Raw genomic sequence first — 26,825 nt, 5'->3', positions numbered from 1 at the left:
TGGCATCCAGTCACACTCTAGTGAAACAGGGTCTAATGAAAAAGATGAATAAGCGATTAGGAGTTGTTTAGGCTGGAGATGGTTGGGAATGGGAAAGACAAAAGCCAGATGCAATTTTTCTAGAAAAGGGTGTTTGGCTCTTAAGAGGGCAACACCTAGAGCTGCTCTAGTTGTGCTGTGTAACAATGCCAGTAATAGATTATGTGCATGTGTGGGATTTTTTTTAAATAAGTGAATGACAACTGAATTTTACAAACTGGATTGTAATGACTTTTTACATTTTATTAACACTTTTTCATTCAGTCATTAAACTTAAGTTGCTGCTTTGTCTTGGTCAGGGCTGTGGTGGATGCAGAAACCATCATGGAAACATTAGGTGGAAATATACTCTAATTGGGCAGCCAGTCCATCACTAGTGACCATGCACACACACACATTTATATACACACACAGAAGTATTGAAACTTCTGAAACAAAATTACAATACTAAGAACAATCCATTGTAAGTCTTCCTTAAGTGAAGCGTATTAAGAAGGCTTATTAACCCACTACACTCTCATCAGCTAGAGTTAGCTATTATAGTATTTTAGATATATTTATCTGCTGTGCTCAGTAATCATTGATTTACCACATGTAATTCCCCTCTGCTCAGAGACACCAAATACAGATATGGTGAGTAGAACAGTTGCAGCTTTTCCATAAGCCATTAAGTAGTAGTAGTGCTTGTGCTTTGCTTCCTTTTCATGTGATCAGTGTGTCTATATTGGGGTTTGGTTGCTCTAGCACACCATTTGTGTATTAGCTCTGGGCCCACCCTAGCCATAGGATCACTGTCTGATATGCAACCACCTGTAATTATATTCTTTAGCCTCAACCAACTTCCTCTGGTGCATTTCCTAGGGCAGAAAAAAAATGAAATGGACCACAGACTAGTAAGCCACCGACCAAAAATACTCTAGCACTCATGAAAAATTTAAAAGTGAAAGATTCCCTTGTTGTTACAGCTGGGAGACTTATCCCCGCAGCGTTGTGAAAAATGGAACGATTGATCTTAAAGCCTTTTGAACACTTGATTTAGATCAGAGGTGACCAACTCTGGTCCTGGAGGAACAGAATCCAACACAGTTTGGTGATTTCTCTCCTCAAAGACACCTGATTCAACTCACCACTTAATTACCAGGTTCAGAAGGTGTCTCTGAGTGAAACGGCCAAACTGTACAGTTCTGCAGCCTCTCCTGGTTTAGATGAATGGGTATCAGATGGTCTGGTTTATGGTGCTGCTGATGTCATTCTTATAGAAGCATACTAAGAATGTTACATCACGAAGTGCTCCTGATATAAAACCTTTACTTAAAATTGTACTGTTTCAATGTGTACACAGCTGTAGAGATTCTGCTGGTGGCTGACCATTTTACTGAGCTGCAGCCAGCAGTTGTAACTATTTCTCATCAAGATACACTGAGTTGTCATTTTATCATGTAAACCAACCATGTAAGAGCACTTAAGGACTGTTTTCAGTCTAGTCCATCAGTAGAAAGGGATCATCACGGGACCACAACTCACCAGATATTTTGAGTTGTGGAAAACTCTTAACACAGCTATGATATCAACATGGAAATGGAAAGTTAGTGTGCATTTATGAGTTCACTGAGACTTTAATTTGTTAGAATCAGTATGGAAATGCTGTATTTCTTATAGATATGTGTAATTTGGTTTAATTTTCTTGGCTTACCCACAGTTTCTCCCCAGTTTGTTCATCTGGCAATTTCCACCCACCAGTCAATCTGACAAAATCATACAACAGTTATCAAGCAGGAATGGTGAAAGCTCTGAGACACATGAAGCTAGCCAAAGGCATCTTTTCGACCTGTTGCTCATGCAGCATCACAGCACAGTGTTAAACACTCGGAGGAAAGTGCTATCTGCCCTCTACCTCATACATGATTTCAAAGATTTCTATGATTGGCGAGAGTCACTGTGATTGACAGTGAATGTATGGCCAGTTTTGCCACAGGATTTGAGCTCAAAATCTCTCAATGATACGGCAGACACATTTTTTCATGAAATTCATGAAACTGACATTAAATGTAGAACACAGTTGCTACTATTCTTAACTGGTACAAAGTGAGGTCACTTTGTTGGAATTCACAATTGTGCAGATACATGCACGAAATAGTAAAGGTTTTTGTTAAATGTACTACATCCTTATTGGTGTACAGAGCCAGGCTTGGGCACATTTATGAACCTTTTATTCAGAAATATAAGCAAATCTAGCCATGAGGGTCACAGTACAATGACTTCTGTGCCAGTCTAAAGCCCACATAAATAGAGAGGGTTGCGTCAGGAAGGGCATCCGGCATAAAACATTGTTAAATTTAATCATGGGAATCGTCAGTACTGAATTTCATACCAGAGGCCCGGGTTAATAACGACCGCCATCGGCACCATTGACCTACGGGGTGCCGGTGGAAATTAAGCTACTGTTGGTTGAAGAAGTAGAGGAGGTAGGAGAGTGCATAAACAGAGAGAGAAGAGGAAAGGTAAGAGTGTAGGGCTGAGAATAGGAACTCTGAATGTTGGTACTATGACAGGGAAAGGTAGAGAGCTGGCTGATATGATGGAGAGAAGGAAGGTGGATATACTGTGTGTACAGGAGACCAGGTGGAAGGTTAGCAAGGCTCATAGTATAGGAGCAGGATTCAAGCTGTTTTATTATGATGTGGATAGTAAGAGAAATGGGGTAGGTGTGGTCGTGAAGGAGGAATGTTCTGAAGGTGAAGATAGTGTCAGACAGGGTGATGAGTCTGAAGTTAAAGATTGAAGAGGTGATATTGATTGTTGTTAGTGGTTATGCCCCACAGATAGGTTGTGAGTTAGAGGAGAAAGAGAGATTCTGGAGTGAATTAGATGAGGTGATAGAGAGTATTCCCACGGGTGAGAGAGTGGTAATAAGAGCAGATTTTAATGGACATCTTGGTGAGGGGAACACAGGTGATGAGGAGGTGATGGGCAAGTTTGGAGTTAAGGAAAGGAACCTTGAAGGACAAATGGTAGTGGACTTTGCTAAGAGGATGGACATGGCTGTGGTTAACACTTATTTTCAGAAGAGGGATGAGCATAGAGTGACTTACAAGAGTGAAGGTAGGAGCACACAGGTAGACTACATCCTATGTAGAAGAAGCAATCTGAAAGAGATTAGTGACTGTAAAGTGGTAGTGGGAGAGAGTGTAGCCAGACAGCATAGGACAGTGGTGTGTAGGATGACTTTGGTGGTCTGTAAGAAGAAGAGGTCAAAGATAGAGATAGAGAAGAAAACCAAGTGGTGGAAGCTGAAAAAGGAGGTATGTTGTGAGAGATTTAGACAGAAGTTGAGGCAGGCACTGGGTGGTCAGGTAGAGCTGCCAGATGACTGGTAAACTACAGCAGAAGTGATCAGAGAGACAGGAAGAAAGGTGCTGGGTGTGCCATCTAGAAGAAACAAAGAAGATAAGGAGACTTGGTGGTGGAATGAGGAAGTTTAGGATTCAGAGGAAGAGGTTAGCTAAGAAGACGTGGGACATGGACAGGAAGCAAATAGATAGGAATAGAAGGAGTTACAGCACAGAGTGAAGAGGGAGGCAGAAGGTTAGACACTAAAGAAGGAGAAAAGGCCTTGCACAGGTTAGCTAGGCAGAGGGATCAAGATGGGAAGGATGTGCAGCAAGTTATTAAGGCGTCATTAAGGATAGAGATGGAAAGGTGCTCACAAGTGAGGAGAGTGTACAGATGGAAGGAGTATTTTGAAGAGCTGATGAATGAGGAAAATGAGAGGGGAAAAAAGAGTAGAAGGGGTGAACTCTGTGGAACAGAAAGTAGATAAGCTTACAAAAGATGAAGTCAGGAACGCTTTGAAGAGGATGAAAAGTGGAAAGGCAGTTGGTCCTGACGACATCCCGGTGGAGGTCTGGAAGTGTCTAGGAGAGGAAGCAGTGGAATGTTTAACTAGTTTGTTTAACAGGGTTTTAGAGAGTGAGAAGATGCCTGAGAAATGGAGAAAAAGTGTATTAGTGCCGATCTCTAAGAATAAGGGTGACATGCAGTGTTGCAGCAACTATAGGGGGATAAAGTTGATGATACAATGAAGCTATGGGAAAGAGTAGTGGAAGCCTGGTTAAGGAAAGTAGTGGAAATTTGTGAGCAGCAGTATGGCTTCATGCCCAGAAAGAGCACAACAGATGCCATTTTTGCTTTGAGAATTTTGATATAATGATGTATAGGGATGGTCAGAGAGAGTTGCACTGTGTGTTTGTAAACTTAGAGAAAGCGTATGACAGGGTGCCAAGAGAAGAGCTGTGGTACTGTATGAGAAAGTCAGGAGTAACAGAGAAGTATGTCAGAGTGGTGCAGGACATGTATGAGAGGAGAAGGACAGTCGTGAGGTGTGCTGACAGAGGTGGGCAGACAGTGTAGGTGGGACTGCATCAGGGATCCCTTCCTGATTGCTAAGGAGGCCATGCTGTATGGTTTAGAGGCAGTGTCACTGAGGAAGAGACAGGAGTCAGAGCTGGAGGTAGCAGAGCTGAAGATGTTGAGGTCCTCTTTGGGATGTGACACGGTTGGACCGGATTAGGAACGAGTACATCAGAGGGACAGCTCATGTTGGACGTTTGGTGGACAAAGTTAGGGAGGCCAAATTAAGATGGTTTGGACATGTTCAGGGGAGGGAGAGTGAGTATATTGGTAGGAGAATGTTGGACATGGAGCTGCCAGGCAGGAGGCAAAGAGGAAGGCCAAAGAGGAGGTATATGGATGTAATAAATGAGGATATGAAGCTAGTGGGTGCAAGTGTTGAGGATGCAGAAGATAGGTGGAGAGAGATGATTCGCTGTGTTGACCCCTGAAGGGAAAAGCCGAAAGAAGAAGATTCAGAAATATAACAAGATAATGTTAAAAATAAAAATAAAATAAATAAATAAAAATAATTCCATGCAATTTATAAATGGAAATGTATACACTTTACATTCTTGTAAACATTAAACAGCTTAGGTTTTGTCAATAATGATGCATTTTCAATCTGCAATATAGCTAGGACCAAACCACTTTTTAAAAACTAAAAGTACATGTGATTTTGTTTTTCTGTACTGGACTGCACTGGGAAGTCACATATAACCTCCAGCAACAATGGTGCAAACTTTCTACTTTCTACTTTTCTTATCTATCCAAGCAAAGGGCTTCCTTGTCACAGGGACTGTGCTCCGAGCAGGTGTAAGCAGGTTTAAAAGTAAAATTCATTTAAATCAAATAAATTAAAATAAAAAAGCCCTGAAACAATTGTTATGCCTGTTAATTAAAACAGGAGAATTCGAGAACAGAAAATCACGAATTTAATAAAAAATAAAATAACATAAAGTCGTTGACGTGTCTCTTAATTTTTAAGTCAACTCAATTGGTGCTCTCGTGCCGAGAAGCCAAAACCATCAGTTTTCCGCTGCCACGAGCACGCGCGTCTTGGACTTTAATTTTGAAACGCTTCAGCTTGGTGCTGCGGTCTTCACTGTTGTGTTAGTAACAGCACGCTGAGCTTAAACTCCGTGATGGATGAAATATGTGTGGATAGACTGACTGTGGAGCATCTGTCCTTATTACAGAGTGTAACGAAGGCTTTGAGAGATGAGCAGTTCAGGTGCGAAAATACTTTTATCCAGACAAAATGGGAAAGTGACCGGTCACCTCCAGTCCCATCTGTTATAGCTAGCTTAGCTAACGTCAGTGCTTTGTGATGTTAATGATGGCAATAACAAAGTTATCTATCTATCTATCTATCTATCTATCTATCTATCTATCTATCTATCTATACACTGATCAGGCATAACATTATGACCTCCTGCCTAATATTGTGTTGGTCTCCCTTTTACTGCCCTGACCCATCATGCACTGTGTATTCTGACACCTTTCTATCAGAACCAGCATTAACTTCTTCAGCAAACAGTAGCTCGTCTGTTGGATCGGATCACACGGGCCAGCCTTCGCTCCTCACGTGCATCAATGTGCCTTGGTTGCCCATGACCCTGTCGTCGGTTCACCACTGTTCCTTCCTTGGACCACTTTTGATAGATACTGACCACTGCAGACCGGGAACACCCCACAAGAGCTGCAGTTTTGGAGATGCTCTGATCCAGTGGTCTAGCCATCACAATTTGGCCCTTGTCAAACTCGCTCAAATCCTTACTCTTGCCCATTTTTTTCTGCTTCTAACACATCAACTTTGAGGACAAAATGTTCACTTGCTGTCTAATATATCCCACCCACTAACAGGTGCCACTTCACCTGTCAGTGGTCATAATGTTATGCCTCTGTCTGTCTGTCTGTCTGTCTGTCTGTCTGTCTATCTATCTATCTATCTATCTATCTAAAACAAAGATCATTGAACAATAACAAGGAATAGTGCGAAGGTCATGTTGATCATGATCATGTCTTGTGCAGTGACTGATACGAGTCATAAGCCTGTGCCATGTTTAGTGCAACCGTGGCTTTAAAAAAATCCTACTTCATCACAGACTGTTGTGCTTATGTGTGATGCGGTCCTTTTACATTGCGGTACTATATTTGTTTTGCCAGGTGTGGTGTGCAGCCTGAGGTCCTGCACAGTCTTTCTGCACTTTTACTGAGACTCTCTACTAAGCTCCAAGAGGATCCTGATGCACAGACATCACCACTGTGTCTCCAGCTCGCAACCGAGTGCTTCCGGGCCCAGAGGAATGCCTGTGTGCAGTGTCCTCGCAACCAGTGCATTCTACGGTAACCTAACTTACATATTAATGGTGGGATTATTAAAGACTGCACCACATCTGCTCAGGCTTGAGCATACACTGATCTTTCATCAAACCAGACACTGTATACATATAGCATTGAGCAGACATACAGTCAGATTCTAGACCATTTATATGGGAACACATTTGATTGTTAGCTAGTAAGATGTCATATTTACACTTACAGGGATTGCTAGAGATCTAAGCATGTTCCCCAAACAATAAAAAAAAATGTGTAAATTTATAAATAAGGAGACTCACTAATGTGAACCTTGATTGATCAGATTTAAATCATATAATTGACATTTACTGCAATTTTATGTACATATTACATTGTCAAGTTTACACTGCACCGTTATTCCAATTGCACAAGGAAATTATGTGACACTCAACTTCTTGCAAATTAATGATTTGAACAAAAGTAATTAAAAAGAAATACGTTTATTAAGAAAATAAGGAATAACTATTCAATATTAGAAGAAATGGCACCATATAAAGAAGGAAGAGTTAGTGTGTGTGTGTGTTGTAGCTGACGAGCTGCAGTGGCCTAGCTGCATTATTGGAAGATATAGTACATGCTGTGTTAAGGCACTCCTTTCACCATTTAGTCATCGTTTGATCTTTTTCAGCTTTTAGTGCTTTGTTTTTTATGGACTTTTTTGACTCGCTAAATGAAAATCAGTTTGCTTGGTAATTTACATTTGCTTGGCAACTAGTAACATACACCCATGTTTCTGCAGAAAATCCGTGTTACTGGATCTTTTGTAAATCTAATTTTAAATTTTTGTGTTAACTTGAGCACACAGCTTTACTGAAAAACTGATAAATGAGGCTAAATACTATCACTGTAAATAAATACTTCAGGAGAGGCAAAGTCTTGCTTCATTTTACGTCTTCAGCTTCTCAAGTCTTTGTTTGTGACATCTGCTATCACATTTTCATGCTATCTGTGGTTATTATTATTATTACTACTGTTATTATTATTACTTTGTATATGACTGTCAGTACATACTATATAATTTAATTCGTTTCCAGATTTCATGGTCTGAAAAGTTTCTTTTCTTGCTTGTTTTGATCTGTTGGTAGCATCATGTCTGTGACAGTTAGCTGTCAGTCAGGCATTAGTGGCAGATTGCAGTTTTGCTTAGTAACGTTTAGCATTAATATACACAGCTATGACTTTTTTTTTTGCTTTTTTTATCCATTCATTCATACATGCATGAAACCATCTGTTCGTTCGTTCATTCATTCATTCATTCATTCATTCATTCATTCATTCATTCATTCATTCATTCATTCATTCATTCATTCATTCATCTTTGTTAACCACTGTACACACATTCATTTGCTTATTCACACATAGGGGCAAATATGCATAGCCAATCCACCTTACTAACATGTTTTGGGAGGTGATAAGAACGAGGAGAACCCAGAGAAAACACCATTTTGCCATAGGTGTATAGCACCTGACTAAGAGTGATGCTGTGTTAGTTAAGACCTGTTTTGCAGACCTGGGTATTAGTAACATTATTGTCAGGTGTGCATGAAGTCTCTTTGTTGCCTTTTCTCAGCATTCTTGATGCCTTGTGCGGCAGGACATATATCCAGCCATTTCCCACAAGTTATCAATGTGCTTTAGAAACCTCTAACAAAAGAAGTGTCACATTTAACTTTTTCACCCAATAGGGATCAGGGTTGTATCCAGGTATCACTAGGGATTCTAGGAAAGTTGCTTAGGCTTACATCAGGAGCATCTGATCATCGTCTCGATGGTAAGTCTGTTTAATGTGCCAAATGATATTTAAAACCTAGCTGCATTTTGCTTATAATGGTCCTGTCTTATACCTGACTAGTTCAACACAATGCTGTATGATCATGTGACATTTCTGTATAGTACATTTGCATTCTTGAATGACTGTTGTATTGTAGTTTGACATTGCAGCAGATCCAATATCTTGTTTTGGCAGCACTTCGATGTGGAATTCAGTTTCTCGGCAATGCCGCAGTTGGGAACCAGCTATGCAAAGATGACATTTGGGCCTGTGGTTTTCCACACATGTTTTTGTAAGCGAATTTACATCACCCAAACCAACCCTGCATTTTTCATTATGCAGGTCCCCTTAATAGTGAGACTGGTTCCATACGTATTGTGCCAGGAATGCATCTGAATCAGGCCTTTTGTCTTCAGGGATCTACTGGAACTGGATGATGAGAAATCTGTGGCGTATACATGCATGGTCATATACACCTGTTTGGATACAGAGAAGACAGAGCAGCTGGGCTTGGATCCGATCAAGCTGAAAGTGGCACTGAAGATCACTGAGCTGTGTCGGACTCTGCCTGACATCGACTGGACGTATGTCGTGTTTATCTGTTTACTATACTTTCAGCTCAGCTGTTATGTCTATATATGGAAATATGTATAAAATATGAGGTAAAGTAAGTGTGGTTTGGTTTTGTAGAGTTCTGATTGTCACACAACATTTCTTCAAATCCTCTGAGCTCATCGAGAAGATGTATGCAGAGATGAATGACCATGAAAGGTAGAGAAACCTTTTATTAGCTGCCGTTTTATACCGGTGTTTTAGTAAAAAGATTAATTTCCTTTAATATTGATACGCTTCTTGCCATGCTGCCTTGTAGCTGTATTCGCTAGCTACGTCATGGGACAAAATTCAGAGTGTATTGTTGCTATGCTCAGGTGTATGTTAGGTAACGTATCATGACAGATTTTGTTTCCCTATGAAACACTGTAAGATCCTTTACCTGGCTGGACATAATGATCCAGCAGTCATCTATGAAATGCTTTGGGGTACTCTCCAGACTGAAATGCTTCCAGTCTTCAGAAGCCTGTAGAAAAATTTGCATTTTTTCCATCAGTTATTTTGCTGTCATTGTGATGTTATCCTTCTGAATTTATATCTCTGTGCGTATGATTATTACGTGTAGATTGCTGGCTAACTGCATGTGCCCTAAACAGGAGAGGAACAGAATACAAGATTTGATTTTGTGGTGCTACTTGCTTTGAACCTGTTGATATATTTGCTAAAATCTGTGCATTTAGACATAATAAACGTACATTCATTTGTTTTGTTGATTAAGTGCATAATCACATGTTAAAACACATGTATTATACTTACAATATATTCGTACTTGCATTCCAAAAGGCTTACTTTACTGGAGCTGGTGTCAGCCCAGCTTGGAGAAGTTAAAGAGGAAGACTGTGCGATTCCTCTGAGAACAGCTCAGTTCTTTGCATTGTCCTTCCAGCACAGCTGCAAGGCTGTTCTCTCTCTCAGCTCCGTCTCATCAGCTGATGAGCAGGTAATTATCTCCTCAAGCTTCATCATATGATAATACAGATCTGAAATTACTGGAGGCGACTGATATCTTAATTGGTTTTTATGAATAAGGCCTTGGCAGTGATCAGGCTCCTGGATATTCTCTGTGATATGACGTCTGGGCAGAGAAAATTTATGGCTCTGCAGGATCACCCAGACCTTCTCCAGACAACAATTGGTAAATACATTGTGGTTGGTCATCTTACCGGGTTTGTTTTTTTATGTGTTACGGTATTTCCCTTAACTCACATCCAAAAAAAAGTTAATTATACACTGCACAGCTTGTAAGAGATTATAAGAACAGACAGCCAGTCTTACAAATTTAACATCAGGTTTTTACTTTACTTTGTCTTTTTTCCATGCCAGCTTTCCACTGAAGATTTTCATAGAGGATTCCATATTTGCAGTTTGTGCTGAATTTAATTGCTGCTCTATGGGCAATAAATATATTTCCAGAAAATTTAAGAAAACAAGTATATTTTCCCAAAATGATATAAAAATATTTCATTTACATGGGGTAAAATGAGTTAGTCTGCTTGAAGAAAACTAAAAGCTGGTCCTGTGTGATTTTATCATACAATAAATATGCTTTGCTTTTGAATCAAAACACACTGAAGTTGTTAAATAGTGTGGTAGTGCATTAGACATAAGTTAATTAATTCTCACTTAAAGCTTTTTGTCAGTTTCACTCAAAATGTTTGTGATTGTCCTGCGCTGTGTCTGAATGGCATTCTGTAAAAGTGCTCTCTGTTTTTGCTTTAGTGCAGGCCAGATATCTGCTATAACTTGAAGATGAGATAAAGAAAATAAGAGCATGGGTCAGGAACATCTGTAATTTTCAAAACAATGAAATTCATTAAATGAAAGGAATTTCTCACACCACCACACCATATGCTTATATTTCTCTACTATATCACACTCCAAAACCTTTTTTCAAAAACTCAATACCACAAAAGTCTTTTATTTTCCAAAATTCGAACGTTTGAAAATATCAGAATGCCTCTAGTCAATCCACACTGTTAAAGGGAAAATAGGACATTGTAAAACTTTTAAGGGTTTCCCCAAATCCAAAAAGCAAAAGAACTCTTTATGGTATTGGGTTTAACTTGTGTGTGTGTGTGTGTGTGTGTGAGACAGAGAGAGAGAGAGAGATTAGATACTGTATAGTGTGTTGCTAGATCAGAATGCTTAAGATCCACTTTACACTCTCACACCACCAAATAAGTTGTTTCAACTACTATCTTGATTCCAAAAAATTCTATTGTAAAATTCTAGTGAAAGCCCAATTTTAGATCTAAAGCATTTGAATGGGCTATTCGTCAGATTCTGCGGTTATTTAAATGCCCCTGACTGGAAAGAGTCTATTTCTGGACAGTTTGTCTCATTCAGAAAACACATAAAGCAGTCGTCTTTCTTGTGTGCCACTGCTGGGAACTTACTCCACCACCAGGTCACACTCCATTACAGCTACACGCTACATTGTACCACAGTTAGAGACACAGGGGATGACCGTGCATGATTTATCTCTGCCTTTGCTCTGTCTTATGACTTTTCTTTTCTTGCTTAGTAGCTCTGTCATCCAGAATGTTTCCATATGAATATTTCACAAGGACAGTGTACAAATTTGATCACTGTTTCACCTTTAAAACCATTACCTTATCACAGGACATTGGTTTCAATAATGTTAAGGTGTGTGTTTCTGCCTTTCTTATACGCAAATACAAAATGACCTTTAAGTCATAGGTTTTTCTGCATATTATTGTTCGCCCTGACTATACTATCTTGATATCTTGTGTGTATTAGAGCTCCTGAAGGAAGTGCATTTTCTAGGGAAAGCCAATAAAAACGTGTTCAGTGCAGCGCAGGATTTCTCTCTCACGTCATCAGACGAAGCAGGCACACACCCTGCTCTCAGCTTTAAAGCCCACCTCATCCGGCTGATTGGAAACCTGTGCCACGGACACACAGCCAACCAGAACCAGGTACGGCACGAACCAGCCATGCAAACGCAGGAAAGAAGATGGCTATCAGTATACTGCTATCAGTAAATAAAAACAAGTGTGGATTAACATTATAGTATGTGTCATCAGATGTGAAATGAATAGATTGTACTTTATTATAATGACCTTTGTATGAGCCAGATGATTCTAGACAAAAAATGTATATTGAAATAATTTGCAGCATTCTGGTTTATGGATACATTGTCGATTTTTTTGGAAAGGAACAGTTGTCCAAAACCAGAATTCCTTTTCAGAAATCCTTGAAGGCTTGGTATTCATTCTTCAGATTTAGCACAGAAAGCAACCTGTAGTAAACTTGCTTCTTGTGGTTTGCACCCTTACTGACTATTAACTACTTGGGTTCAGTTTTTTTTTTTTGTCACTGAAGTTTCCCTCCTTGAAAACTAATCTAGGGATTAGCATGTACTGATAAAAGCTCCAGGAACTATCCAAATCTCTTTGCTTGTATCATCTCTTCTGCCCCTCCCCAAGCTGATTTTCACTTTGTTCCTTCTCTCTCTTTTTAATGAATTCCTTTGTGAGTACCCTCCTGTGATGGCAGCATTTGCACCCTTTCAGTTCACTCCCATTCAGTCAGCTAAGAGCAGAGACTTGCACCAGTCCTGTTAAATGGGGTCAAGGCACACAAGTAAAGGGTCAAAGGCCAAAAAACAATAGCGAGACATCCCGAGATTGTGGTCTCACTGATTGACCGTGTAATCCTTCGCTTGTTAAGGCTGCCACTCACCGCTGCGTTCTCATGGGTTTCCCCGCTTGGAGCATATTGCATCTGTGCCAGCACAAAAACATGCCGATCTTAATTGCCTTGTTAGAGGGGTTTTTTTGGAGCTTGTTTACCTCCCCCCACACTCTTCCACCTAGCTTAAACTTTAGTACAAAATGAACAGGTGTGTATTAAGAATTTCTCATGCCTCATTTTTTGTACCAAGGTGGCTGGATGACATTGAACTCTTTACATGTTATTTTTCTCAGAATTGCATTGTTACTACTCAAAATCTACATTCTGTAGTGTAGTATACCTTGTAAGCCTATATGTAAAATAAACCAGCCTAGCTAGAGCCCCATTCTTTTATATTGCTTAACAAATACATGGTAACATAATGGCAGCCATATTTGCTGATTATCATATGGGTGAATTCAGTTTTGTGCAGACTTTATTAGAATAGCCAAATTGAGTTTTTTTTCTGATTGATCAGCATGCTCCCTTGTTGGCTAGATAGAGCTGATCCTGTCTATCAATACTTGGAGCGAGTCAATGATAGGATAATTAGCCCTGGGGAAAAAATGATAATATTATAAAAAGAATTTTTTTTCCATGTGCACAATAAGGAAAAACATGCAGACAATTTGTTCAGTGTAGCAATGAGACACAAAATATGTGTCTTGCTGAAAAAGATGAAAGAAAAACATCCAAATGTGCATTATTGTCCTCTTTAGGACCTCTATTACCAAGTGTAGTTTTATTTTAAAAATCTGCTTATTTATTAAGTCTTAAGACTGTTTTCTTTAGATGAGAACATGTATCCTCCGAAACATGGCTATAGCCGTTCAAATTGAAAGCAGAAAAATTGCACACATTATAACTTCAAGATTTTTTTGTGGCTACGTAAAATTAAACCAAATGAAAAAATTATAGAATGCTTCTGAATCTTTTTTCTTATCCAGACCAGCTTACTCAGTAACCCAAGTATGAAGAACAGGGCCCAGAATTATTAATGTAGAAATTTATTCTGTGTTATACAGTCTAGCTTTTGATGCACAGAGTTTAAAGAACTACTGTGGATGTGTCTCCACATATAAAATGTCCTCACTGTTATTTTCATTTGCCTTTTTAGGTCAGAGAACTGGACGGTATAGCCCTCATCCTGGACAACTGCAATATAGACAGCAACAATCCCTGTATCCTTGGCTGTGACTCTTTCTACACCCCCTTAACTTTGTGTCAATTTGGTAACGGCTATGGTTCCGGTTTAACAGCCAGCTGTGCACCGAATAGCTCATAGAAAAAGCCCTTTAGCTTCCGTAACTAATGGATGGGTTTACCACACCACAAGATGGGAAATGAGCAATCACTTTTTCGGGGTTAAAGTGTAGATGTTTTTGGCTGAGGCCAGTGTTATGTAGCACAGTTTTCAGGTACTCCAAATAACAAAGCCCCAACTATATGAGGAATATCCTCTAGTGGTAAAAAGCTTGCCAGGCTTGATTATATGATAGTGTGTGTACGTATATATACACCATATAAATGTAATCATTCACTATACTTTATTCACTATATAGTGAATAATTACATTTACATTGTATCAAGAGAACGCCTGTTTTAGTTATGTCCAACAGTTAATGGAAAACCTGATTAAAGTCATGGGTAAAGTAGCTACTTATATTATGAGACATTTAACATTTTTATGATATTAACTTAAGGCCTGCCAAGCCAATTCAGCATTAACTGCCTTACTGAGAATGTGACACTCTGATCCGTCTCAGCTATGCTAGTCAGCTCTCACTCATTCATGTTGGCACTGTTGTCACTTGGGCATGATACAGCATGAGTGCCACATCCTGCTGCTTATTCCCTATAATCAGTTATGCTATGATTGAGTTTTTATAACTACGGCAGGATGGTCAGACTGACTGATTCAAATCAGCTCGTTACATTCAAATACCTACTTCCAGATTGTCCTTTTAAGTGGCAGTCCGATTTAAATATGTTGTAAATGTTTCCATCTACACTTAGATTGATGTGGATAATCTGCATCCAGATTTCATATAAGACACATCAAATGTCTCAGTGTAATAAACAGGGTCCAGAAATTTGAAATCTATTGTATTATATGAACAATTAGGTCATCAGCATCCAATTAATTTTTAAGGATTAAGCTGAATCTGAGCAGATAACATAGCCCTGTATATTTCCAAATTCATCCTACAGTGACGCATATAACCACTCTTTACAACAATAGTGAGCAGAAAAGTATCTCATAATACACAAAGGGTCAAACCTTGAGGTGGACTGTCTACAACAGCAAAAGACATCAGCCAACAACAGGGATCACAGTGGGCACAGGTTCACAGAAACTTGACATTGGAAGGTTAGAAGACCAGGTGACATTTTTATATTGTCAATTGTCTATTTTTGATGAGTCTGTACACACTGTTGTCTGTAAATCATGTCTTTGGCTTAATTAACTGATTCAGGTGTATTAGATTAACACCATGGAGGTTTCTTGATGACATGCTACATAGGCCAATGGTGCAAGCAGAGCTACCTTCATGGAGTTGTGTGTACCACAATACTATGCTGTCAATTTGTTTTCATAATAAACACTGAAAAAACTTTGGTCAAGGCAACAACAGCAACATCTCTCTCTCTCTCTCTCTCTCTCTCTCTCTCTCTCTCTATATATATATATATATATATATATATATATATATATATATATATATATATATATATATATATATATATATATATATATATATATATATACACACACACACACACACACACACACACACACACACACACACACACACACACACACACACACACACACATGGGTTTATTTATTTATTTTTGTTAATAAATGAAAGAAATTAGTGCTGTGTGTTTTATAACTTTCCTCTCCTTAACCATTGCTCCAGTCATAAGCCAGTGGGCTGTTTTTGCCATCCGGAACATTCTGGAGCACAATGTGGAGAACCAGAAGCTGGTACAGGGCTTAAGAAGACAAGGGGTGGCAGATGACTCCGTACTCAGAGAGTTGGGCTTCTGTGTACAAGAGAGAGATGGCAACCTGCTCCTCAGACCTCTCAAAAAGGAGAAAGAGCAAAGAGAGCACTAAACCTGGAGCGCCCATCTCATCCCATCCACTCCTCTGCACTCGACATCACATTCTGGAGACAGCTTAAGACACCCACAGAGACCGTTGTGCACACAGAAAACACAGAGGGCATTTTAATATCCAATCAGTATTGAGAACGCAAGGGGGCAGGGAAGCGGAGAGAAGGGGGGGTACTTTGCTTTGTACTCTTTGCATAAGAGGAACGCCAAGGGGCTTTTCTGCAGGGACTCATGCTGATGCCTGTGATGCATTTAGTGGCCTTTGATTCCAGCTCTCAGTGAATAGGATTCAAATCCTCTGAAACAAGGAGACCCATGTCTTCCTGGCTTTTCAGCCACCAAAGAAACTCTAGTGACCAGTGGGGAATAGAGGTTAATCTCTAATCCAGTGAGTTTTATGGAGACCTGGGGCCCCCTTGATCCGTTCACATGAGGGTTTCCTCTCAATAGCCGTGGGACTTGGGTCCCCACTTTTTTTGTGTTTTGTTTTGTGTTGGTTTTTGGCTATGTTTTCTGCTTTGGGAATGTCACATATACAGGGCCACACAGTCCCTGTACTGGTTTTCTCTTTAACAGTTAAATGAATACTCACTTAACTGGCTGTATAGAGTTTATTACAGATGAATGGGCTTTCACTCCAGTGGTTTAAAAGAATCTGTTTTCACCCAAAATGCCATCTCTTCCTGTGGCACTACTCGCATCTACACTGAGCGGCTCTGACTTATCAGGTACCCGATCAGCTTACTTCCTCTTTTAGCCCATCATGTCCTTGGACACAAGCTAAAGTCTGTTCTGGCCCAATCGTATTGCACTAAGGTCAATCAGACCAGTATTATTATGTTGCCGGATAGGATGACACCTCATCTCCCGCTCAGTCTGGCAGAATGAGCTAAGTGTTCCTGACACCTGCATAATACTCGGCTGCAGAGGCCTCTCTTCACCCCACGATGCCCTGTTTGCTCTGCCTCATATTTTTTAATGACAAAATGTTTGTGTGAAACAATTGAGGTTGACTTTTCTCCCAATCCAGGCTATAGTGTTAGGAGCTTATGTGGTTCCGGTAGCCAGCGGTTCAGACGGCTAACAAAACACAACTGCTTTACTTCTGCTCCGCTGGCTGCCTGTAATGCTTTTCACACAGGAAAAGAGCGCTGAGCGAGGGAATGAGGCGGTGTGGACAACTATTCAAATGCTTGCTGGGCAGGACTGGGCAGAGAGGAGGGTCCTGCCACGCCAGCAACAATCACACATCACTCAACTGTTCTCAATCTGGAAAATGCTACATGAACATGAGTTGATCTGATTTTATTTTTTTTCATATTTAAATAATGATTTCTTTAAATTCTATATCACACTGAATAGTCATGAACAATGTTCACTGAAATAAATTCATTTATTAACCTAGTAACATTTCTGCAATACTACACATATAACCAGGCTACAAAAGGATGAGATGGATTTATGTCAAGGAAGGGAAAAAATTGGGCTACTGTTGAAAAAAGAAACAGTGTATACATAATTAATTTGGGACACAATTCAGCAAAATTAATGATTCCAATCATATAGAAACAATGATAATATATAATAAGGAAAATAGTAATAATTACTCTTTTTCTGAATATACATGACATAAAGTGCCAGATTTGCTGTGTAAAAAAATATACTTTCTCAAATTTACCAGCCTTAAACCTTGCATAAACAATTTTGAATAAAAGAATGTCACTACCCATGAATCTTTTCAGCCCCCAGCTGTATGGTTAGGCAAATTCCATTGGCTCAGGAGGAATATAGTTGGCTGGGGGGGAGTTTGTGCAAGCTGGGCCAGTGATGTGGAATCCCATGTCTCTGGCATTTGTGAGAATGTTCTGTGCATAGTTTGGTCACCCAATTGCATTTCCATGAAGTATTTTACCAGCTCTCTTGCACTCCCATACTTTTTTTTTGCATGCACAAAATACACATTTATACACTGAGATGAACAGACAATGCATATCTCATAGCCACACTGTGGTGGTTTGATTCAGTATATCGTCGTTTTTTCAGCATTAACCATTCCCACAAAAGTATGCAATTTTTTGTGAGAGGCCCACAACAAAACAGAACATCACACATCCCACCACAGCAATCAGCAACACATTCAGTGACTCCATGACATCTTGTCCAGTTGGCTGTGGACAAAGCTGGCCTGTTTTCTATCAGTGAGCAGCAAAGAAAAGCAAGAGAAATAAATACTCATCTGCCAACTTTGAATCTGACACCTGGTTTCTGTGTGTTCTTATTATTATTATACAATGGTACAGAAATATTATGAGTTATGGCAATACAACAGCAACATATCAGTAGCAACCATTTTTCAAAATTGTAAAAGAAACATCTGCCTTAAGTCAGGACGAGAACTATGCAGTTAAGTTTTTTCTCTCTCCGAAAAGGGATGAAGAGAAAGTCAGTCTTTTTTTTTTTTCAGTGTTCGAACAGATACAGTGTGACTGAACATTTGAAGTAATCCAGCATGTTATGTCGAGGAAATCATGAGTCTTTTCTCCCATCCATCCACACATGTTGCCTTGAACAGCTCCAGTTTTTAGAATTGCTTCTTGTCTTTTTATCAGCTTATTTGTCTGACTTAATCATGCAACCATAGCCACTATCAGATCCTCAGAAAATTCCTCCAATGGCCTTAAACACTCTGAGCTATAAAATCCTTTCACTCTGTGTGGTCCCAGATATAGCATGAACTCATATGTCAGACTGCAGTCAGTGTACTTTTTTCCCCAAAAAAGACTCCTCTTTTATTTGTCCTTTTCTCTTACAAGTACCTGATGTGCAAAACGAAGCCATGACAAACTGAGTTTATTAACTTCACGCTTCAGTGCCCCTCTGCCTGTTTTCCGCTTGTTCTCATTTGCAAGTGAACACCTCTGTTTTTTCACTACAGGTGTTGCACTTGACGAAGCAGCACCACTGGAATTTGCAGTTACACTGCCACACGCGTGTATACTGGTGTGTGTCGTGACCGCGGCCGCAGCACATTAGGTTGCAGCCATCTGGATGGGGTGAGGTGTGGTTACAGAGACGGCCCCTCGTCCCTGTACTGCCCGTCAATGCGTCCTCCTCGCAGTAGTTAGGGGAGCGTTCCAAATATACCAGGTCCGTGTCAGTGGGCTTGATGTAGCCATGTGACTGCTTGAGGCGCAGGAAGGAGGGCTGGCGCAGGCGTGTGGCTCGCACTGCCTCCACCTGTACAGCAGCACCATACCGCTCTTTCAGCACATAGCCGATCTCACGGAACTTAGGTAGCGTCGTCCAGCATGTCTTCGTGGTACAGGAGCCTGAGACGCCATGGCACTTGCACTCCAGCTTCATCCTTTCTTCCAGAATCTGAGAGAGCAGGGACACAATGTATCATTGTAGGGCAACTCCAGGCCAGATCTCTGAAAGTCATGAATGCCCGACTATATCAAACCCATTTCAATCTATTAGCTAGTTATTACACTTTTCAGCAGTACTCAGAGCAGGAAAAATATCAAAATGTGCTAGATTCTTGGCTTCAAGTATAGGAAAGGCCCTTTTCATGCATCAAATGGAAATTCACAAAAGTTGCTATTTCAATGGGTTTTTTTTTTTTTTTTTTTTTTAAAGTTACACAAATAATATATTTTGCAGATATAATTTGCATGTGATATACTGATATATGTGATATACTGATTTTATGATAAATTTTTGGATGAAGTCAATGGCTTTTCATCTTTAAAATGTCTAAACAAAATGACAAGTGTATTTTTAAAGTGTATCTGGCCTTCAGATTCAAAAGAAATGTATAGATGAATAGTGTTATTATTAATCTCAAGGAACTTGACTTGAAACTAAAATTGCATCAGATTCGACATTTGTGGTATTAGCAAATTCATGCAGCTGAATGATGAAGGAAATGCTTGACATTCTGCTTTGACTCTTGCGGCAAAACAAACCAAACCTCATTATTCAATAAATTCTGTGCAATGCCCCAATAAGTATTGCCAGCTATATGTCAGATCTGGGAGGAAAAATTTGTTTTTTGCCAAAACATACCTTGTAATTTTCCCTACCTTCCAAAAAACCACATCAGAAGGCAAGAAAAAATGTCCACGACTCTCAAGTAACCATTTGTTTATACAGTTACGTTTGAGTTAAATGTGGATCTGTTTGTTTTTTTATTTAATATGTTACTGATATGTTTTACAGGCAGTTGACTTTAAACCATTTCATGAATGGCTGAGATTAGTTCTGAATTAAAGGTACTGGAGACGTTTCATCATTAATACTAAAATAATGTTACCACAATTTTCTTTTATTTGACCGGGTCTTTTTAATGAGTTTGCGCATCCATTTCACCTAACATTCATTTAATTTGAAAAAAATAATAAATTCAAAAATCAGCTGATAAGACTGATAATTATTTTGTCTTGTTTATGAAGGCCTTCACATGATGTGTTGGTAAAGCTAAGCAGGACCTGATTTGGCTGTGTATGAATAAAGAGAGTGAACGAAAGAGAGGAAGAGAAAGAGACTAGCAATAATATCCTGTATCCTGACTTAATGCTCTGTAATTCAATGAACGGACTGAGGGGCTGTGGCAGGCCTCCAACTGGCAGCCGCTGGTCGAGTTGGCCTTTGCATTCCTGTCACACACGAAGAAAGCCTCAACTCCATAACCACTCCATTAGGCACTGTAATTCTACTTATGGATGGGCTTTGTATGCCCAACAGCCCCCTTTTTTTGGCCTCTGAAGTGACAAATGAAACTAGGGTGCATGGCTCAGGTCAGGCTAGGCTAATCGGGAAGTGGAACATTTCCATAAAGCATGCCAACTTGCCTTAATTATGAATGTGTACCTGGAGACACTGTACAGTGCTGCAGAAAATTAACACTACATAATATTTTGCAGAAAACATAATATGTGTCAAGGAGTACAGGCCTCTGCTCCTGTGAATTATATTTCATGACGTGTTACATTTTGAAACGAGTCTTTTGGATTAGTCATTGCTTTTTTTGTCCCAGGCAAGTTATAATCATTTCTCAATAAATAAGCCAGTTTCCTCATTATAAAGTAGCACGATCAGTGTGTGGTGGTATATTATGGCCATACCTCCTGTGTCAAACAACAGAGGACAAGACTAAATGACTCTCATTGTCAGCCAATTAGCTGGAAAGTTACATATTATTCCTAATGCCAAAAACAATTTATGTTCTCATAGAATAGAATGTATATACTGTGTTTTTACTGACATTACATTACCTTCTCAAATCAGTTTTCTATCTATTACCTTTCTGCCTGCCTCGTTGTTGTGAAGGTTCATGAGTCTGCGGGCGTTTTTTTTAATCTCACGAGCATCCACAAAGCGACGGGAGAACTCAACTCCGTACTTGACATCAGCTGAACATCCACCCCATTTCCAGCCCTCCTCTTGGTTCTGGTAGCCCTGTTTCTCCCGGTCACAGCCACAGTGGCTCAGGTTGCCCTGACTGCAGGCTGCTGTGACTGCGTGCGCCACTCCAGCTGCAGTGATGGCGTAAGTAAACGCTGCCTCCTTGCTGCCTAGAGAGAGGAAAGAGACAGATGCCTGTCATGTTCTGATAAAAGAGTATTGCAGTACAATGGGAAATGAGGTCAGTTTCTGTCTCATCACCTGAGATAAAAGTCACGTGCCACACAAACAAGCTGACTTAGATAGAAAGGGGTTTTTTAGACATCTTCAGGCAAACTGACTGCTTTTACCACTGGGTTTTGTGGAGCTGGCTTCTTACATAACATGATCTTTGCAGGTAAACAACTAAGACATGATTCAAATATAAAATATACTTAATGTTTTTTAAAGAGGAGATGTACAAATGTATTACTGGAGGGAAAACACAAATTTGGTAAAAACCTAATTCATATGAATGTTTTCAGAATTCAGCCACAGCAATATCTAAAGGGTTTTCCCCAACCGCCTCACATATACACAAATTACGGAAAGGTACTTAGTCATTTGGTTGCATTCGGTCATATATGCCATGTGATCTCAGTTCAGTCTGAGCTCTCTGATGTGTTTGTCTGGTCGCCATCTATTCATCATTCACCATTTTTTCCACCAAGTGCACACATGAATGCTAATTAGGTTGTTGGAAATAGACATTCTGATGGAACACCGATTAAGCCTTCCAAGTATAAATCAGAAAGTAGTCTAATGCGTTTAGTATCAGACCTGAGGTGTGATTATTTTTTGAGCTGTGCTCGGTCACTTAGTTTGCATTTCCAGGGTGGAGCAGGGAGATGGAAATGCCCCCTGCTGGTGACATATTAACCACAAGGCTACAGGTGGTCTGAAGTTTCTATTTTAAGTTGGTGAGAAGCATCCTGTCTTCACATAATATGGGAAGCTGTGTCATTACAAACTTCAAATAAATAGTTCATTTATTCTTCCATTCATCCATATTAAGTGCTTTACCCTAGTCATAGAGTTGGTAGGGAAGACCTGGGTCTTGGGAAGACTGTAACCACAGTGGACTGTCTAAAAATTCAGTTGTGATTCATTACAGTTTTACAGTTATCCAGACAGTTTTACTTATTGCGTATACAGGTTAAAATGTCTATAAAGAACAGTCTAAAACTTCACTGCAATGCCATGCACCATCCGTTGTGATCTATAAGCATATTTAGACAGATCATGTGATTATTTTAGTCTGGTGTAGATGTCTTCTCATTTCAGATCATATTTACATCTCTCCCTGAAGAGACTTTTAGGTCTCTTAGGTCATCAAGATGCTATGAGAGAGAAACAAAATTCATAGATTTGATGTGTTTCATCCCAGCAGTTAACATGGTGCTACTTCCACAAATGAATGTGGTTGCATTGGGTAAAAGCTAAATGAAAATTGTGGTATTAACAGATTTATCTGAGATGACAGTTCAAACCCCTACAAAGTCAATTATGCTTCCATTCTCAATGGCGGGCAGAGTATTTTAGGAAAATGTGTTTTGGTCTGAAATCATGTGATCATATTGTGAGCCACCACAAACACAAAAGAGTATAATAGAGAAATGTGTTCAGATGAAGGAAAGCCTACCATGGAGAACACCACAGCAGAGAAACAGATACATTTAATTGAACAAAAGAAATAACTGCAGCCAGTTTCAAGTGAGCCAACACCCCACCCCCCAAAAAAGTGATTGTTACCAGGGCCACTGGATTAGACACTGCTTCCAACCACACTTTGACCAAAACAAAACATTTTTAACTGAGAGGCCATTTATATGAGCACTCGACATTTTAATCCCCGTTACAGCAAACTGTGCACCCCAGCAAACAGAGTCTGCTTCTTATGTTTGAGGTTTACTTGGAAAAACTAGAGTTATTTGTGCTTGTGAATCTGTGCGGTGTGTGTGTGTGTGTGTGTGCTTAATGCTGAAACATATTACAGTAATTTCATTGCTGTTGTAGTAATGAAAGTTGCTTTCAGTCAAAGTCCAAGTTTAGTCACCCACAACATTTCGGGAACAGATTACTGTACCTCCCCTCCTCTCGCTCCTTATCCCCATTCCCTGATTTCCATCTCATCTCTTGTTTTATAGACTGCACTGCCACAGTAAGAGTGCATTTGGCAGTTAAACTCAACCCTGCTTATAATCTTACAACAATAAATCTAGTGACACATGCAAACACACACACACACACACACACATCACTGAAATGTCACTGAAAGTCAGCATGCCAGGCTGAACTACTGACCCACTCTGAGCTCTTGGCCGAAGACGGTCCTCTCACCGAGGGCGGAGCAGTTCCATCGGCCATAACGGAACTGGTATTGACACTCATTGATACCCATCTGAGCACCCTCACCGATAACAATGATGGCGTCCGGGCGGCTTTGACAGATGGCGCGCTGTCTGGGGGCCAGTCCAGGGATTTTGTTGCAGATAATATTGGCACCCAGAGCCACCACTGAGGATAAGGCCCTATTTGGGAGAACAAAGCAGATCACACATAAATTAACAATACCTGTTTTTCTTTACGTTTATTATATACAAATCTCTCATTAATAATTGCAACTACACAACTAAGCCCTCTCATACAGGCAAGGGACTATATTTAGAGGACAAAAACCTACACAATGTCCAAACAAATTAGCAGACCAATGTATGTTCTTCTACAAACCAAGACAAGGAGTCAATTAAAACATCGCCACACATACAACTTAGACTATTCTTGTAATTTAAGCTTGTGTTAAGTGAATCTGGTTTTGGAAAAAGTTCCATGCAGACATTCGCTTGCACCAAATTTCTACGCAATATATCAGTTACCATACGAAACTCCACATGCAAACCAAATTTGCTTACAAACATATTAAAATTTCCTCTTAAAGGGAGAAGTCACCAATCCTATGCTATGCATTTTTATAGGCATTTGTCAAACATCTGAAGATCTTATCTCCCCATACAGATATGTAAAAGTTTAACAGTCAACAGTACAAACACATCAAACTACATATATATAGTAAAGAGAACAATGTTATAGCATTTAATAATCCTGTGCTCCAACCTTAACATAATAATGACCACTTCTGAAACAGTATCCATGCACTCTCATCTTATTTAAACCTCAAGTCTGTGGTCCAGTGGAAAGATTTAAATGTATGGCTTCTTAATTTCTCCATGGGCAGACAGTATTAAAACGCTACGGCTGAAACATCAGAGATCAGAGCACAGTGGAGGCATACATTACTCTCACTTGCTTTATGGAAACGGTTTGACAGATAATGTGATGATCTTTTGTGAAGTGCACTGGCCATAAGCACTGGGCATCGAGCAAGGCTGGTTGTGCCATTAGGAAAATAGAACAGTGGCCACTAATTGCCAATTGGAAAAACAGAACTCTTTGGGGTTACTGTTTTCCAGTGTTGGGTACACTGCTCGGCAGTTTAAATTTTGAAGATTCGACATCTCTGTTTGGTTCTGGACCAGTGCATAAAATATGGCATGAAATGATTAGTTACTCCGGTTATAATTATGCTTTCTCACAGCTGAGTGCCAAGGTTTGCATTCCCCATGGATTTTGGATGAATTTTACAAAAAAATTCAATTTGAGATAATAAATGGAAAATCTGAGGCTTTACCAAAAATAGTTGGGAAAAAAGTTACCAAATGAAAAAAAGTCAATGCCTTGATCATTATGATTGGAACCAACTCAAAGATGTGTAGAGTATAATCTGCTATTAGAAAAAGTTATAACAGATATGTTAAGAGTAGCCATTGGATATGACAAAATGAAAACAACAATGTGGTGAAATGGGGACATTTATAGGTAGGTGGACGTGCAGGTTAGGCTATTAAATAATATTAATATCACATTTAGAAAGGGAGATGCAAGGTTTTGCTATATAATATACACTATTTGAACATTTTTTGATAATGAAAGAATATCTGTGAAACCTGCCACGAAATGTCTGGTTGGAATAAAACAAACGTTTTGTCCTACGGGTATGCAAACTTTTGCACTCAACCGTATTCCCAGTTAAACAGACATTAAACAAATATTTTGTTCTTCTCTGTCTGGAGTAACTGGTGCACAGGTTCCAACGCCTGTTTTTCTTCATGCAGGTGCGTCCCATAATAAAGCTTCCAATAAAGCAACGAGAAAGCCGGTAAGAGCGTGCAAACACCTGTCACCCACAACGCTACACATCCACACGTCTACTCATCGCACTTAGCAGTAAACCGGTCTACCGAGCCGCAGCAGTGGAGAAGAGTGGAGTCAGTGATGAGAAACCCACAGGTAGCTGCCGCTGGTGAGGATGAGGAAGAGCTGAGAGTAGGAGACCGACAGAAGAGCGGCGCGCGGCGAAAGCACGCGCATGGTGGCATGGGACAGCAGGACGAGGCGCGTGCTTCGCTCGGGGATCCTTCCCGGGTTTCCGTAGCTTGCGGAGAGCCAAGAAGCGCTTCGGTGTTGCCCTTGTCGGTGGAGAGCAGTCCGTGACGCTCCTGCATCTCCTGCCTACGGGCTCGGTGTCTGTGTGTGTGTGCCTCTGTGCGTGCGCGCGCGAATGTGTATGTGTGTCTGTGCGTGTTTCAGTGCGAGCTGCCGGGGATCTACAGATTGCAGAAGGCAGATCACGCACGCACAACCCGGTCTTCTCTCATCGCTTTGCCATTGGCAGAGAAGGAGGTGGGGGACCCTTCCATCCGCCCACTTTTTGTGGTGCACAGGACAGCTGGGTGACTCTCCTCCTCCTTCTCTCTCAGCACGCTGATACAGATCTGTATGAAGGACAGCTTTCTCGGGTTATTAGCTGTCCCGATGAGTTGCTCTGGAGGGCAAATATCTGGACGGACTGGGATTTTGTATTAAGCAGTAGGACTAATTATATTTACTGTGTGGAGAAGTAGAACCTGACTAATTATATTCAAACTCAGCTGATTGCACTGTGTGATGATAATCACGTGCACTGCATGCATTAAACTGCAGTGGTGTATTCATTACTGCGCATAAATGTGTGCATACAAACTGTAGTGTTAATTAAATATGATGCTTTCGTTTTGTTAATAACTTTGCATGCCCGTATGCCAAACTATGTACGTGTGGCGTCTGTCATTAGCAAGGAACTTGTTTAATAATGAATAAACGGACTGATAATTCCAAGAGGTGGATTCTACACATAATAATAACGACATTGTTTTCTTTCTTAAATTTGGCCCCATGCAGTTTGAAACTGCAAACTAACAATCTGTCACGGTAATCACATCACACACATCAATTGTTTGGACAATTTTCAGTAAAAGAACAAATATATTCTATGTCACGGTGTCGAAAGAGT

General features: G+C 40.0%; 2 protein-coding genes across 2 annotated transcripts; one reads left to right on the top strand and one right to left on the bottom strand.

Moving 5' to 3' along the window:
* The first annotated feature begins 5,518 nt into the window (after nt 1-5,518).
* atxn10 (ataxin 10) lies at nt 5,519-18,246 on the top strand. The gene is made up of 11 exons (XM_058417515.1): nt 5,519-5,662; nt 6,598-6,777; nt 8,475-8,560; nt 8,756-8,852; nt 8,977-9,144; nt 9,251-9,331; nt 9,956-10,112; nt 10,202-10,307; nt 11,933-12,111; nt 13,986-14,049; nt 15,793-18,246. The coding sequence occupies exons 1-11, from the start codon at nt 5,574-5,576 to the stop codon at nt 15,990-15,992; spliced, it is 1,407 nt and encodes a 468-aa protein (XP_058273498.1). The 5' UTR covers nt 5,519-5,573; the 3' UTR covers nt 15,993-18,246.
* A 145-nt stretch (nt 18,247-18,391) lies between these two features.
* On the bottom strand, nt 18,392-26,154 carry wnt7ba (wingless-type MMTV integration site family, member 7Ba). Its single transcript, XM_058417516.1, has 4 exons — nt 25,782-26,154; nt 23,741-23,967; nt 21,296-21,567; nt 18,392-19,369 (listed from the first exon to the last, which is right to left on the bottom strand). Exons 1-4 carry the CDS (start codon nt 25,862-25,864, stop codon nt 18,890-18,892), a joined length of 1,062 nt encoding a protein of 353 aa, XP_058273499.1. The 5' UTR covers nt 25,865-26,154; the 3' UTR covers nt 18,392-18,889.
* Between the last annotated feature and the right edge of the window lie 671 nt (nt 26,155-26,825).

This window comes from Hemibagrus wyckioides, linkage group LG19, assembly GCF_019097595.1.
Source record: "Hemibagrus wyckioides isolate EC202008001 linkage group LG19, SWU_Hwy_1.0, whole genome shotgun sequence".
Classification (NCBI taxonomy): domain Eukaryota; kingdom Metazoa; phylum Chordata; class Actinopteri; order Siluriformes; family Bagridae; genus Hemibagrus; species Hemibagrus wyckioides.
Note: the sequence above shows the minus strand (reverse complement) of the source record. Positions and strands in the feature narration are given on the sequence as shown.

Coding starts and splice junctions, on each gene's coding strand:
- wnt7ba (XM_058417516.1), bottom strand. CDS start 25,864: ATGCGCGTGCTTTCGCCGCGCGCCGCTCTTCTGTCGGTCTCCTACTCT. Junction 21,568..23,740: donor CGGCCAAGAGCTCAGAGTGG/GTCAGTAGTTCA, acceptor TCCTCTCTCTAG/GCAGCAAGGAGGCAGCGTTT. Junction 19,370..21,295: donor ACAACGAGGCAGGCAGAAAG/GTAATAGATAGA, acceptor CTGCTCTCTCAG/ATTCTGGAAGAAAGGATGAA.
- atxn10 (XM_058417515.1), top strand. CDS start 5,574: ATGGATGAAATATGTGTGGATAGACTGACTGTGGAGCATCTGTCCTTA. Junction 8,561..8,755: donor ATCTGATCATCGTCTCGATG/GTAAGTCTGTTT, acceptor TTGTTTTGGCAG/CACTTCGATGTGGAATTCAG. Junction 10,113..10,201: donor TCTCATCAGCTGATGAGCAG/GTAATTATCTCC, acceptor TTTATGAATAAG/GCCTTGGCAGTGATCAGGCT.